At 37.3% G+C, this 16,260-nt stretch overlaps 1 protein-coding gene and 1 long non-coding RNA gene across 2 annotated transcripts in view; one reads left to right on the top strand and one right to left on the bottom strand.

Moving 5' to 3' along the window:
* rxfp1 (relaxin family peptide receptor 1) overlaps window positions 1–13,148 on the bottom strand; it is a 104,151-nt gene extending 91,003 nt beyond the window's left edge. Inside the window, exons 1-2 of the mRNA XM_028009831.1 lie at window positions 12,794–13,148; window positions 3,398–3,535 (exon numbers count right to left, since the gene is read on the bottom strand). Of these exons, the coding sequence (XP_027865632.1) occupies window positions 3,398–3,535; window positions 12,794–12,836 (181 nt within the window). The 5' untranslated portion in view covers window positions 12,837–13,148. The remainder of the gene's footprint in view (window positions 1–3,397; window positions 3,536–12,793) is intronic.
* On the top strand, window positions 838–1,370 carry LOC114139740 (uncharacterized). Its single transcript, XR_003594500.1, has 2 exons — window positions 838–1,115; window positions 1,225–1,370. It is a non-coding gene; the product is annotated as an uncharacterized LOC114139740 (long non-coding RNA).
* Window positions 13,149–16,260: the final 3,112 nt, after the last annotated feature.

The following is a 16,260-nucleotide window of genomic DNA, read 5'->3' as shown; positions in this document are numbered from 1 at the left end:
CTTTTTGAAGTTTCACCATAAGATTTCTTTTGCCACAGGAAATAGTTTTTCATCTAGAGGCATAATGGGAACTTGCAGATAGATATAGACCATATGTTTCAAAAGTGGAAAAGTTCCAAGGCCAGAATGAATAGATTTTCTGTGCAAAAAAACATAAAATTTTTCTTTCTGTGTAAATCTCAGGAACAAATTGAGGGTATAAATGAGCCAGCGAGAACGTGCACACAATCACTGGCAAGTCAAGAGATTTCTATAGAACAAAAAAAAAAAAATGAAACTGCATGTTTCAAAACTGTTTAATGTTGTGGCAGCATTTCATATTACTTCTTTGCAAGAAGCAAGGCTATATGAAAAATAATTAATAAATTACATCTAATTACCAAGATGCTAACATGCTTAATAGAGGATAACGCTCTCATATTGAAATTCATGTCATAGGTTAATCAAAAGCCAGTAAGAGGAAGCAAAGACAGACAGAAAAAACCATAAATGAAAAAAGACTCCCAGGTAATAATAGGGATATATTTTTGAAATAATATTTTACTCCAAATCACATGTGTCAAACTCAAGGCCCGCGGGCCACATGTGGCCCGCTACGTCATTTTATGTGGCCCTCTCCCCCCACCACCGTTTTACAGCCCCATTGATTGACTTAAAATAGGTTTTGAGCACGAATTGACTACAAACTACATCTCCCATAATGCCGTCCGATTCTTACCAGCCAACATTACGGCTTCTCGCCACTAGAGTGCAGCAGAGTCACCTCAAGCTGATTATTAATTTTCCCAGCGAATAAAACTGGAACATCGACAAGCTAACAAGCTAAACAGCGAAGTTCCGTGATGTTTCAATCGAGGAATTTTACCGTCTACTGCCCCTGATTTGATGCCACAGCTTCGACTCCACGCAGCTCGTGTTTTGTCCATGTTTGGAAGCACCGATCTGTGCGAACGGATGTTTTCAATAATGAATTTAAACAAGACCAAGACCAGATCGCGCATTACTGACGAAAACCTACACGCCGTTTTGCGGATCACCACAGAATAGAACTAAAACCGGACATGGACGAACTGACCAGGGGAAAACGGTGCCAGACATCCGGCCAGAAAACATTGGTAAGCATGAAGAAACTAAATTTAAATAGAATGAATGTAAAACCAAAACTCAGTATACTGGAATATGCATATAGTTTATTGATTTTGCTTGTGTTTTGTTTATTTACAGAACACAACACAATCAGGATGTGTGAGTTGGTGACGGGGTGAAGAGGATCAGCTTTGTGTTCAAGGACAGGCAACATCACCTAATTGTTTGGTTCTTATGTGAAATACATGTTCGTTGTGTAATAAATAACGAAAAGGTTTTGTGAATGAAGTTGAGAGTTAATATCAAAACTTGTTTTTATTCTTTGTCTGCTTATCTTCAAAGCAGACAAAGATTAATTTTCCCAGCGAATAAAACTGAAACATCGACAAGCTAACAAGCTAAAGAGCGAAGTTTAGCTGAGCAGTTTAAAAATACTGAGCATATTTTTAAACTGCTCAGTTTAAAAAATATTGTAATTTTTAAACTGAGCAGTAATTTTACATCCATGCAAACTCAAATGTAATATTTAAAACTTGAATACATAAAATCAGTTATTTAACAATATGAGGTGTTGTTTAATTTATTTTTAACATTGTATTTCCATACATTTATGCTAGGGTTGCCCAAGTCTAGTTTTCCAGACCTATCACTGAAACTTTAGATGTGTTCTTTCTCTAACACACCTGGATCATTGACTCATTCATAGGCCTCTACAGAACTGAGTTGCTGCTAATGAGGGAAGTCAACTTTTTGTCCGGGGTATGTTTTAGCAGGGACATATCTAAAAGTTGCAGTCTGGAGGACTGAACTTGGGCATTCCTGATTTATACGGTCAATGTGGCCCGTTGAGGGTGGCCAATATGCTGAAGTGGCCCTTGGTGAAATTGAGTTCGACACCCCTGCTCCAAATAGTAAAGTTGTTCATTTCAGTGCAATGTTCTTATAAATCAAATGTGGCAGCATAAGATGATTACAAAAAATATGTTGGTTTACAATAAGCTCTGTTCAAATTCAACATAAAAATCCAAATCCCTTTTTTAAGTAATGGGCTGAAAGGAAACAAGTGTCAGTTTAACTCCTTCACTGCAAAACCAGATTAACATTAAAATAAATACGAATAAATATGAAAAAGAAATTCAAATAATTAAAAAGAGTTTGTTGTTTTGTATCAAGAAAGATATGCACAAAGAAATGACTGTTTAATAATTAAAAGTCGTAAGTAATATACAGGCTGATACTTTTTAATCAACAACAACTCTCTCATAATCTGATATTAAATCAGTCTTAATATTTAGGATTACCAAAACTCCATTAACCCTTTATGTCCTATACGCAGCGGCGGCAATCCAGCCAAATTTGCAGAACCGTAATTCCGCCACACTTTGCGCTATCTGAGAAATTCAAATGGTTTCTGAAAGGGGAGATGATGCACTTTCCAGCCACTGTCGAGTTATTGATAAATGGGCAAATATATTTACTCACAGGACATTTAAATAACTGCGTACAATTAAAATAAGCAAAAATATCCAGGCAGAGATTTTACATTTGGGACATAAAAGGTTAATAACGCTGGGAAAGCCCAGGCAATGATATCACAGCTTGCAAGTGTTTGACAGGTTAATTCGCAACATTCTAGTTTAACTGATTTATGTTGAAGCAACACCTTAAACACAATGCTCCCTTTTGTGACATCAAGGAGGAATTTAAAGGAATCAGCTAAAATATCAAGAAAGGATTTGTGGACCTCCACAGGGTTCATTTGATTCATCCTGAAACATTCCAGATCCTTAAGAGTCTCTCGTTCATCTGTCACATTTACACACGAGTCTAAACACCCTGAGAAATTCCAGCTATCAGAGTGTTTACAAAGGAGACTGCTTCCGTATCCCATAGATGAATGTGTTTAGGTGCAGAACATAGGCATGAAGACTGGAACAAAAGCCAAAGACCTTGAGAGGATTCTGCCTGAGGCTGAGCGTCATGTACCGATCAGAAAGAACAAACCCTTAAAACCAATGTAGTGAGCTAGACTGCAGTTTGGAAATGCTGCCTAATTCCAATCATTTCATTTGGAGAAAAAAAGGATTCAAGAACATCATCCAACTTGTGAAATATGTGGATGTTGGCATCATTTTATGTGGATGTTTCTCTGCAGAATGGACTGATGTAACACAAAATATGGACTATGTGACATTTAACTGACATAGTCATCATTCAATTCCTTAATCAATATACTGCGATTATATAAAAGCCATTATTCATTAGGAAAAAAGCCGTTTGGCAGTCAGTGTGAAACTACAACAAAACTCACCGCAGTTCTCCTCGTCTGCCTGGTTTCCACAGTCATCAATGCCGTTGCAGTGCAGGAGCTGCGGGAGGCAGACTGTCAGATTGCCACAGGGAAAATATCCAAGTGGGCATGTACCCTTCTCCTCTGTGGTATTGAGTGCTGTAATCAAAACAGAAAGTCACAAAAATATGACTTAAATCAAAGCTTTCACAAAATGTTTTAATTAAATGCTCTAAAGATTCTTTCCTAAAAAATGTTTATGTAGAGGAACCGAAATGCTCAGTTTTATGCAGCTCTTGTCAAGCTACTGTGTTTTTTCTTATAGTTTGTCTGGCCAAGCTGTTGTACATGCTGCAAAAAGAAGTAAAAGTCTGACAAATGCATGTAGGGCTGAAGCAATTATCTGGATTAATTGTGATTAATCAAAGATTGAAATAATTGTCAACTAGTGAAGTAATCAATAAATCTGGTGTTTGAAGACTCAAAAGGCCACTTCTTGAAAGAACGTACACACAGCCGCAAATAAATTAAAACTGAACCAAAATATATACATTTTGCATTTAAGATGAAAAAGCTTCTGTCTGTAAATATGTTCTACCCAAAACACCTCAAGTGGCAATTTTAGCTTCAACCAGTTCTGTACAAAAAGGAAAAATCTATTAAGCACCCTTTGATATCAAATGATTAATCAAAACAGTAGTCAACAGATGAACTATCTGTTGACTACTATCTGTTAAATCTATAAAACAACTGCAATGGCAATCTTCATGGTCATGAAATGTCATATTTTAGAGGTTTTATGCAGCTACTGCCATGAAAAACCAGAGATAACAGAAAATTGAGTAAAGATTGACAACAATGAAACTGCACTTGCAATAATGTTCAGCAACGGCTGCAATAAATTAAAAGGCTTCGTCAATGACAGATAAATCATCTCCTCCAGTAGTGACTCATAGTCTCTGCTTTTTCTGCTTTTTTCAATCAATCTGTTCTGTTTATGGTTAAAAGCAGAGAAAATGTACACAACCCAACAGCCCACCAAAACATTAACAATAAAACATGAACTGTTGATTACTTTTAATGAAAGTGTGAAATAGCTCTGCTGAAGAAATATTTCCAAATACAGTACTTGATTAACTCTTTACCTGGATTAGTTAACAATTAGATGAAAAATTATTTTAAAACATTCTAAAATGCCCCTCCAGCAGTTGGCTTGAAGTACATTCTGGTTAATTAGTACATCTTCACATAAACAGCAGCATAATCACGTAATTTTACTTTAGCCCATGTCTCTCATGACTGTGAGTGAAAATTAACTGTTGCTGAGGTTCTGCAAATGAATAAGCTCTAAGCTTGAAGTTTAGAAATGTCTTGATGCAGAACAGATTATGAGCTACAGAGAGAAGAAATAAGTCTTTTTATGATAATCCAAATGGGCCTAAGATCCATAACCAGCCAATTTTTTAAACCAGTTATTAATTTGAAGTATTAAGGTTGATCTGCTGCGTGCGTAAGAGATTGTTTGCACCCAGCGCTAAGAAGTATTCTGATAGATCTGATTATAAAAGAGGGGATTTTTAAGAAGCTCTTTTTATATTTTAACAATATCTCTGCAGCACAGAAATACTATACATTTCTGTGCTGCAGAGATGTACAGTATGTGTCCTATAAAAGGATATGTCCTTATGTATCCTTATATAGGACATATGATGACATTACTATGTCCTTATTTATCCTAGAAATATTGTATCACCAGTGCAGTTTAAGTCAGAAGGTTATGTAAATAAAAATTATAATTCTGGAAGCATAATTACATTAACTAATTTATTTTTTTGTTTGTTTGCCAGAGGACTGATTATACATCTTTCATTGGCTTCCTAAGTTTCAATCAACACAAAGTACTAATATATGAGCTTAAATATGACTATTTTTATATAAATCTGTCCATAAGTAGGGCTGAATGTTCAAAGACAGGACAGGGCCTGAGGCTATCTGCTTAGCAATTAGCAGATAGCTAATCAGCTTGGTCAATACTCAAGCTAGGTACTTCATCCAACCTGTTGATCCAGTACAGGGCGGGAAGGTCTAAATAATAATTATTTAATTTCTTTTTGGAATCAAGAAAGTAGTTTAGAATTTGAACTGCAAATTCAGAAATAATTTCCATCCATCCATCCATTTTCTGTTCACCCTGTTTCCCTAATGGGGTCGGGAGGGTTGCTGGTGCCTATCTCCAGCTACGTTCCAGGCGAGAGGCGGGGTTCACCCTGGACAGGTCGCCAGTCTGTCGCAGAGCAACAGAGACATACAGGACAAACAACCATGCACACACACACACACCTAGGGAGAATTTAGAGAGATCAATTAACCTAACAGTCATGTTTTTGGACTGTGGGAGGAAGCCGGAGAACCTGGAGAGAACCCACGCATGCACAGGGAGAACATGCAAACTCCATGCAGAAAGACCCCGGCCGGGAATCGAACCCAGGACCTTCTTGCTGCAAGGCAACAGTGCTACCAACTGCGCCAGTGTGCAGCCAAAAATAATTTGAATATGAATAATTCTGATGATTGTTTTGCTAAGGTCAAGAGAAAACCCAAACTGTTGCCTTCACATGAAAAGAAATTATTAACTTAGTTGGAATGATTACAAGCTGAAAACTTTTACATCATAAACTTAGAGGTGCCAAGCAGTAAACAAGACCAGATCACACGTTAAAGCTGAAACTGAAATGCATCAGTTCAAACAAAAAATGCTAAGTGTTCCCTGTTTGGTCACTAGGTGGGGCTGGAGGCTCCAGTGTATCAGGGGAAACAAATAGCAGGCAGAAGGGGAGACAAGTTTTGACCGCTGTCCGTGTTGTTGCAGTGTAATCTGGAGTAATTTGGAGGTACTTTGCAGTAATTGGGTTTTTGCACCAAATTTTGAATCTGCAAACCAACAAAACCCTTGGGACTGAGTATTACATGTCAGAACAGGTACAACGTTAGCTATGGAGCAACACTTCACTAGTACAGCGCTATTAGACTGACTAGTTCATCGAGCATTCCCAAATTTTTAACTCCATTAAAAAATGTCCATTGCTTCGTTCCTGTTGATCGGTATGGGTCAGGGCGCCATTTTATAGTCGAGGAACTCAGGATAATGTTTCCACCACCAGACTTTCACCAGGCAGGAGGGGGTTAAACCCAAACGCCTACTGCTGCGTCATGTTAGCGCGACGACAAACGTGACGCACCAGCGTGTCTTTTCTTTATCGAAAGCAGGATTTTAGTTCAGTTCACCTATCAATGTGACTGTGCTGTAACACCAGCAGCTCCACCCTAACCATGACCTGAAACTGAAGGCAACCCAGGGATGGTGGGGTCCGGGTCGCTTTTACATCGCAGGCAGACAAAACCCCCAAAGAAACAAACAAACAAAAAAACATACCAATCTACATCCATCTGTGCCATATTACTCAGTGAAAACAAGACATAGGCTTAAAAGGAAACTATGAACCAATACACACTCTATTAATACTACTAAAACTGTGTATTAATCAAGAATTATTTCTGAATCTTGTTAAATCTTTTGTCAAAGGTAAGCCAAATATAAACATATGTTTGAGTCTATAAGTATAACCTTAAAGTGTGGATAAATTTATAAAAAGACTTATTATTTTGGATCATATTTTGGTTTTAAGGACATCATTTCAGAATCAGCATTTCCACAGTCAGAAGCTTGCAAGTAGGATGATAAATGAATAATGTTGCACAATAAAGTAATGACTACTTCTACGCTTCAATTATCTAAACAAGATGTGTTCTGGATTTTGCTATGTTTTCATAAATAAGTTATGACATAACATATACAGCTTTGGACTCAAAAAGCCAGCTTCCTGGATTGAGGCACTGCAACCACATCTACTTGTTCACATAAGTAGCAGCGGGGGTTTCTGTGAAAAGACCGCCTGTTTGTTTGGACTTAACTTAATGCACAATATGTGTTTGCAAAAAACAGATAAGCTAGAAAAAAGATTCTGATGGAAACCTGGTTTCTTGTAAAGAGCAACAAAAGGCAAAGAGGTGGTTTATGTTTGCAGAATATGTCCAAAACCTCACCAAATGCCAAATGTGACCTGAGCTCTGGAATCTGAATGTGTCCTCAATGTGTCCTGGATGCATTCACACCTGTACTCTGCTGTTTACTTGTAATCAGATCAAGCAGGACGCATGTCGGCCCCAGACAGAAACTGCCTGTAAAGAACGCAGAGCACTATACAAGCTGTTGTGATTTTAAACTACCGTATTTTCCGCACTATAAGGCGCACCGCATTATAAGGCGCACCTTCAATGAATGGCCTATTTTAAAACTTTTTTCATATATAAGGCGCACCGCATTATAAGGCGCATAGAATAGACGCTACAGTAGAGGCTGGGGTTATGTTATGCATCCGTTAGATGGAACTGCGATAAAGGGAATGTCGACAAAATAGTCTGATAGGTCAGTCAAACTTTATTAATAGATTACAAACCAGCGTTCTGAAAACTCCGTTCATTCCCAAAATGAACAGCTGTTGCTTCCTCCACTTCCGCACCATTGATTGTTCATGTTAAATTCTCTCGCTGCTGCTCTATGGGCTCTTTGCACCTCAGCTTAATGATGTACATCGAGCCGAAGCCCCGACAATAAGCTGGAGAAAGGTTTTAAGATGTTCGCCTCGTTATACACAGATTCGAAGGTGAGTTTTACTTTCTTTAAACTTTGTGGCTAACATTAGCTTTAGCTTATGCCGGACATTTTTCTTGTAAAAATGTATCTAAACATTTTTCATCATTCATTAACGGACAATGTTTTTACCTTGTTTTCAAGTATATTACGTGGTTTATTGTCGTTAGTGTCAGAGACCAAGTAACGGGGATTTTACTCAAACTCGAAAAAAGAGAGCCGCATTTGCGCATGCGGTTGCGACGTCAGCGCGGCAGGTGCAAAGAGCCCATTCCCGTGTTCTACTGTGTGACTGATCGCCTTGAGCTTAAACTCTGCGTTGTAAGCATGTCTCTTAATAGGAGCCATTTTGGGGTCTTTACACAAAACCCAGCTTGCACCGCTGGCTGCATCGGCGTCTGCTTTCCCGTTTCTTCTTCTACGGGGAAAATGAAGTTGGCGTCTGCTTTCCTCCGTTTCTTCCTACGGGGAAAATAAAGTCGGCGTCTGCTTTCCCGTTTCTTCTTCCACGGGGGAAAATGAAGTCGGCGGCTGCTTACCATAGTTGCGAGACCTGTTGTGGCTCAATATTGGTCCATATATAAGGCGCACCGGATTATAAGGCGCACTGTCGGCTTTTGAGAAAATTGAAGGTTTTTAGGTGCGCCTTATAGTGCGGAAAATACGGTACCTTGAAAAATTATAAGAGAATGGCATCCTCAACCTTGTTTAAATGTGAGCTGCTGCATTTTTAAGCTTAAGAGGAACTGATGTTAAAAATTACAACAGACCTGCAGCCACATGTGAGGCAGAGCTGAGGGAGACAGCAGGGAAACAGCTATTATATTGCTCCGATGCTGAGCAAGCTGAATCTTCATTTTCTATACAAGCATCAGGAAATAACATTCTAAAGGATAATTCTGTTTTTACTTAACTCCTGATTTAAGGATATTTTAAACATTTATGCATACTAAATGTACAAAAAGGGACAAAGTTCTTATTTAATGACCTATTGGGACATTTAAAATACCCCTTGAAGCAAATAAAATGAGGAAAACCCAGAGTAAACTTTAATGTTGCTACAAAGGTCAAAATACTTTTGCTTCTCAAAAACTCATACATCACAAAAAACACAAGGAATTGTTGTGAACAACTGGCTTCCATTTAAATCAAATTCACAATTCTTCTTTTAAAATGTCATTTCTGCACTGGCTATAAAACTTAGTCATAAAACTGAAGGAAAGAATAATTCATGGAGGCTCAGCTTTAAAAGCCTTAGCCTCCACAGCTAACTATCAAAAGGGCTTATTAAAGTTTCTTTAAACATCCATTATCATTTAATAATACAATTAGTGTTTTCTTGAACAAAAATAAAGCTGCAAAATTCATCTTGCTACAACTATGTAGTTTTATGACAGAAAAGAATATTGGAGTCAACAGGCACAGCACACAGAAAACAACCATTATGGGCTAGATTTGTCCTGACCTAAGGAGTTATTAGTATCATCAACCATTTCAATAGCTGTAATTTACCGTCTGTACTGCATCTCTAATGAAGCATGCTGGTCAGGTTTTAACGTTTGCAGAAGAAATGTAGCTATCAGAAAACAGATCAAACCAAAATGTCCTCAATGTCTGTTTAGCAGACGCAGTTTTCTCATCCCTGCCTTCCATTCTCACATTGTATATAAAAAATAGTGCTCTATTTACTGTAAGTTGAGATTCATGTTTGTATGTGTGGAACTTATGCTGTTCTCAAATGTTCTATTTTATTTCTAAACATTTATAAAAGCAATAGAAGTTTTAAGTTAAAAAAAATGTAATGCATCAGGGCAATGTGAAAGCCTTCTACATGGTCTTCTGAAAGGTTTTAACTTCAACTACACAACATCATGCAGCACATTCTGTACTGTAAGCTGGAGTAGCTTTTTGGGGGCTTATTTACATACAACCCTGCTTCAGCCTTGAAAAGTGTCTTTGTGCATAGATGTCTTAAGTTTCCATCACATTAATATGAAATTAAAATCTGACGTGACACAATTCACTTTTGTTTACATTTTGTGAAGAAGGAAGTTGACTGAGTGTCTGGTTTTCATGTCGTTTCCTTCAGTAGTTCTTGGTGCACCACAGGCAAAGGGGGGAACAGGTTGCTCAAAGGGTTTGGTTCATTTGACACTGCAGTTTTAAAGTGACAGCAAGTGTAACAAATGCTGCAATTTTGGTACCCGGACCACCAGGTGTGAACACACCCTGAGACCCAACCATGCCTAAAATATTAACGGCTTAGCTGATATGAGAGATGATAAATCTACTAGACAACTTGTGGTGCTAAAGTGACACGATTCACATTAATATTTATTTTCCCTGAAATATATGCTTTTCTGTCAGTTATCCAACAGGATTATTGCTTTTTAATGCCTAATGCTGTAATGTAAATCCTTGATTTCATTATCTAAACAAAACCTAAAGTGATATGGCAACAAAAAAGCCAGAGATTGAACTTTTAAGTTGAATATGTCGATAAATGTTTTAGTTTAGCTCTTTATTTTTTCTGAAACCCTTTAAGCTAAAGGATTTCAGAAGTCATTTCCAGAAGACAAAATAATACAAGAAAAAAATTAAGAATAGCTCCACAGTTATCAGATCAAAAATGCAAACTTTTGGTACATGTGTAAAGATAAGAATGTTTTGATAGTGTCATCATCACTAATGTTGCTGTTACCCTACCTGATTTATTAGTAATTAAACAGTAAATTAGAAAAAATGTAAGTGTCTAAGTAAACATTACAAAATACAATAACAATTCTTGTCCAGACACAAAAGAATGGCTCAGAATTTTAAATCTATAAATTGGTTAAAACATCATCAGATTAGGACTGAATCAGCTGAAGCGTATTTGCTCCACAAAGGTTTTAGTGAAAGATGTACCAAGCAGAGCTGTCATTTTTAACACAATTGTGCCAAAAAGTGTCTAAATTGTGCCAAATGTGTTTTTACCTCATAAAAGAAAGCTGATTTCCATTATAGGACTCGTTCTGTCTTTGGTCACGGAGTCAAACTTGTTTATCGTCAAAATAGTATAGAATACATAAAATGGAAAGAAAATAAACTAAATTGAATCAATTGTGTTGAAAGAAATTAAACTGGCCAAACCTTTTTAGATACATTATTTTCATTCACATATGAATGGCCTGTTTAAGGTCATAAACAGAACATCTGAGCTGAAGTCTGGACTTTGACTAGTCCACTAAGAGGTTGACTTACTGATTCTGACAAATTATCTAAGCAACACTCACTAAATGACTCAAGTGAATGGACTGGTTTAGTGAGAAATAAATTCAAAACGATTTACCACCTCTATTAATCACAGATATTTTATGTGTTAAATTTATCTATGGGGCAGGTTGGGTGGAAACACTTTGTTGTTTCATTAAAAAAATAATAATTTGAAGGCCTTTGTTTTATTTATTCAGCTCATCTTTCACTGATATGAAAATTTGAGCTGAAACATTTCAGCAAAACGCTAAATTCAAACAATCAGAAACAATAATAGTAGATGTTACTTCTGAAAACACCCCCTCATTTTTCAGTTTCTGACCTGTTTGTTAACAATTTGCTTCTAAAAACAGCATCGTTTGTTTCTGATGTCTGGCCAATTTACAAAAATATGTAGAAAAAGGTCTGTTTGTTTGATCAACTGTAACCAAACAGCTATGTTTAGGATGAAGATCTCCAACAGAAATATGTAAAAGGGAAATGGAAACATAATCCTATAAAACAGGTTGCATTATGACTTCCTTGGATGAACGGCCAGTCTGATAACTCCCCACTAACAGCCTTTCCCTTTGTTAGCACATGCTGAAACCTAGTAAACACCGATAAGGAACGTGGTGCGCACATTATTCAAGTTACGGAGGCAAACTGACCACAGATGCTCCCCTGCCAGTCAAGATAAACCACTGCCACTGTCTTGATAAGTTCTGTACTATTTAAAGAAACTTAATCTGTTGATTCTATCAATGGGTTCCTTTACGTTATAACAAAAAAGAACAAAATATAACAAACTGAATAAACTGAAGAGTTTCAGTTCTCTAGTGGTTTTAGTTTTAAATTGTTCCAAAGCTGTTACTTAAAGTGAAATTATACAACAGTAAATTGTATGTTGGTTTCCCCTTATCTAACAACAGTAGCTTCCCTCAGTAACAGAATCCCACTGGAGCAGCAGGACAGTAACTGAATGAAAAAGGTTCCCTTCATGGCTAGAGACGCTTCATTTCACAGCTGATGCTACAGTATGGAATAAATAAGCTTATATCACATACACATCCAGCAAAAATGCCTCAAATACACAGATTAGCCTACCTCAGAAAATCCACAACATAACAGAAAAATGGGATCAAACACAAGGCAAACATCTGAATGTACATTATTATCAAGAAAAGATAAGCGATTTAAAAAAAAAAAAAATCAGATTATTGGATGGAGCAGTGCTTCAGTAAATCTCCAGCTGTTACATGAAAGACAATTTACACCATAACTCTGAGATGGATGAAAACTCGACATACATTTACAGTAACATCCCTTCGGTGCAATCATGTTCCAATTTTTCAGTTCTGTCTGATTATCAATGCAAACGTGAAACTATTTAAATTGCAAATGTAAACTGTAAAAGAAATGTCCTAAAAGAGTTCAAATCATAATCCGGTCAATTAAGTTGCTGAACTTACCAGACACTCCACAAGCGAATATCACAGCCACGTAAACTTGCATGATGCCTCTGGAAGTTCTCTGTTAAAACGGCGCTGGTGGGAGAAAGGAGCAGTAATTATCTCGTCCCACTCTTCCCAGGTGTCAAATTCTCACCGGAAGTTCTTAAATGAGACGCTGTGCGGTATCAACCGCGCTGACGGTGTAAATACGGCGGTTCGAACCGGAGAGCAGCAGCAGGAGAAACCTGTGAACGCTTCACAGGACCGAGGCGGTGTGCAGCCTCCTCCCGTGTGGCGGAAAGGTTTAAAGAGTTGCCATGTTCTGACGTGCGGGGAGAAGCGGGCGGCACAGGTGCGGCAGCGCGCGCAGACAAGCAGCATTCACGTACCACCACGTCTGAGCGCGAGCCGCTCAATAAATGCACCTCTGTTTAATTAGGGACACCAAACTCTCCCAGTGCGGTGCTGAGCAGGAGGACTGATTACTCTATTGCTTTAACATCCCACAAATGAAATTGTTTTGTTTTTTCTTTGCACACTCTTGAAATTCAGACTGTAAAGAACTGAAACCCGAATAATTTCAGTTCGGGTTCAGGTATTCTTTGTTTCACACTTTTCGTATGAGCTTCTCTCATTTTCTCTCCTTCTGTCGCATTTGTCATGTTCTCTGTGTGATTCGAAAATTTCCAGTTTCACATCGAATATTAAAGGCAATCTCTCTTCAGTCTTCTAAAGTCAAGCATTATGTTCAGTAAGCAGGTTTCTTTCTATTATCAAGGAAAGCTGCTATTTATAAGACAAGCTGGGCGCTTCTTTTACCTCAATGCTATTACAGGATCAGTTGCTTTGATTGGCTTTTGCTTTCATTTTATCCTGCAGCTGCATCAGGAAAAAAGAACCTGACCCAAAGCCATCATCCTCATAAACTCAGAGAACATAGCAGAATTTCTTCACTATTTCCCGCTTTTACCATTTAAACCTAAATTGACCGAGTGTATTTGGGGTTGAACCAATTTTAGTAACTGATGGGACTCTGTGTATCTTCAAAGGCTCAGAGTGGAGGAGCTATCTGTCAGCATTATCCTTTCACATGGATGTAAGCGTCAGTCAGAGGGGAATTCATCCCACCATAATAAATGGCCTCTGGGCATAGTAACAAACTGAAATATATTGGGATAAAACTTTATCTGTCCAACAATATTGGCTAGAATGCCTTGAGTCAAATCAAGAATATCATATACAACAATGTCTATTAGAAGACTCAATACAATCATTATCACCCGTCATATTCATTTGGAGATTTTATTGATGTGTGTGGAAAAATATATGCAAAGAAATCTTGCCACTGGACTTTTTGCACCAATCACTGACTGGATCTTGATGTCTTGAGATGCAGTCTGTGTGACGGATCTTGGATGCGTCACTGTGGTATAATCTGCTTATGAACGTCAATAAATTTGAATATTGATCTTGACTGAAAAAAAGGACAAAAAAAAACTGACTTGAGGACAAACTACAATAAAGTAAAAGAAAAAATATTTTAAAAGATGTAAAAACATTTACATCTAATATTTGATGACTATTTGGGTCAAAGGTAGAAGTCACTAACAGTAAAATGCTATAGAGTAAACCTGCAGACTGTTGAGACATGCACACACACTAATGAATTTAAAAGCATCCCATTGACCCTCAGTTGCTCTCATTTTCTGAATATCTTTCTTGGTTTACTTTAGACAAATGCAAAATGATGCTCATAGCCACCGCAGGAGAAAACAGTACTAATCTACTCTGTCTGTGTTTGTCTAAAAACCTAAATCTGGTGATGTAACGAGTCAAGGGGACATTTTCTTCTCCAAATCAGATACAGGGAATCAGCAAAAACCTCTTCTAACATAGGGTGAACACAAAGACATAAAATCTGTTCTTAAGTTTAAAACAACAGTTGGGAGTTTGTTTTCAAAGCATAAATATCTCTGTTTGTCTTTAACCCCTAACTAGAGCTGTTTGTAAATTCATATATTTTCATGAAGAGTTTAAGAAAATCAAATCCTTTTGGGTATTAAAAAGTTCATCTAAGAGTCCATGAACTATGCCAATTATATTTGAAGTATTGAGTTAATTAAGCATGAATTCCATCAACTACACCATTTCAGATAATTTTAGATATTTGTAAAGTTCACATTAAGAATTATTCATCTCCAGTTCTGATAGCTGGGTAATACAACGCCACAGGTTGATTCTCTTAAAAAGGCTCAGTTTGACAAATTAGAGTCTTTAATTAATGTGCTGTACAGTCTTAAAAATATAATAATAACAGATTTTACAGATGCAAATAATTGGTCCCTCACTTTTACAAAATTAAACAACTTTTAGTCTCAGCTTTTGGAACCTGGTGTGATCAGATCTGCTGGGGATTAGCTAAGAAATGAAGCTGCAGTATTTGGTAGCTGATGAATTCGACCTCTAAATGCACTCAAACACACCCTCTAATCTTTTTTCTGTTCATAGAAGATGAGGTAGAATATTTATTTTTAGGCTTTTCTGCTTGGCAAGCATGCAGATTGGATGCATGATGCTGGTCTGATTTCTCAGATTCAAATTCAGACGGAGCAGCGGAGACATGTGAAGCGTGTAGTTCTGCAGAGATTGAATGACTATTTTCCGTGTGGTATCAGTCAAATAGAGTTTAAATTAGGGTGTAAAAATGGGTTGTATGTGTTCACTGCCTGGGTTAAAAACGCCACAGAGCCTTGATAAAGCAAATAGGTGATCTTTCTCAAAGTGAAAATGAAAATGGATTTTTCACCCCTTAAACAACAAGGTTATTTAGGGAGGGAACAAGTTCTTAAGGAATGCTGATAGCAGGATTTTCTGGGCTTAAACCAGGAAAGATTGGTTCAGGGAGCATGAGAATTCATTTTCACACTTCTAGTGGCCACCCCAATGTTCAGGCATTTAACCCTCCTGCCCATAGCAGTCAGAGTCTCTGACATCAAATCAGAATCTTTGCAACTTTTGTAAACTAGCCATTAGGATACTGTACGCACTACATTTTATTTATTTATTTTTTTTCAAAACAACATTCAGCTTATTTTCTGTTAAAGATCACTTGGAACAGTATTCATAATGTTTGAGCAGAGTACCGAAACAGGAGGAGGTCCAGTTACCCACAGGGATCTTTATGTGACCTTTCAGATTTCTTTTATTTATTTATTTTTGCCAGATTTTGTTCTGAACTCTAACTAGACCAATTTTGATTAAGTAATTCTATCACTAATTCCCAAGTGTGCTTGAAATCAGAGTGATGCTGAAAAATAAAATCCCTCTTTATCTTCAGCTGTCTGAAGCAGCCAGGTCAGTCAGAATTAACTCGTATTTAGATTTGTTCATAAGTTTTCCACTTTGACAAAAAGTCTGCTTCAATCTAACAAGAACTAATCCTTCCCTTCTAGAGTTTCATTAGATTAAAACAGGTTATCCTGCAA

Source organism: Xiphophorus couchianus, chromosome 23 (genome assembly GCF_001444195.1).
Source record: "Xiphophorus couchianus chromosome 23, X_couchianus-1.0, whole genome shotgun sequence".
NCBI classification, from domain to species: Eukaryota; Metazoa; Chordata; class Actinopteri; order Cyprinodontiformes; family Poeciliidae; genus Xiphophorus; species Xiphophorus couchianus.
The sequence above is the reverse complement of the archived record's forward strand: the minus strand, read 5'-3'. Positions and strand labels throughout refer to the sequence as shown.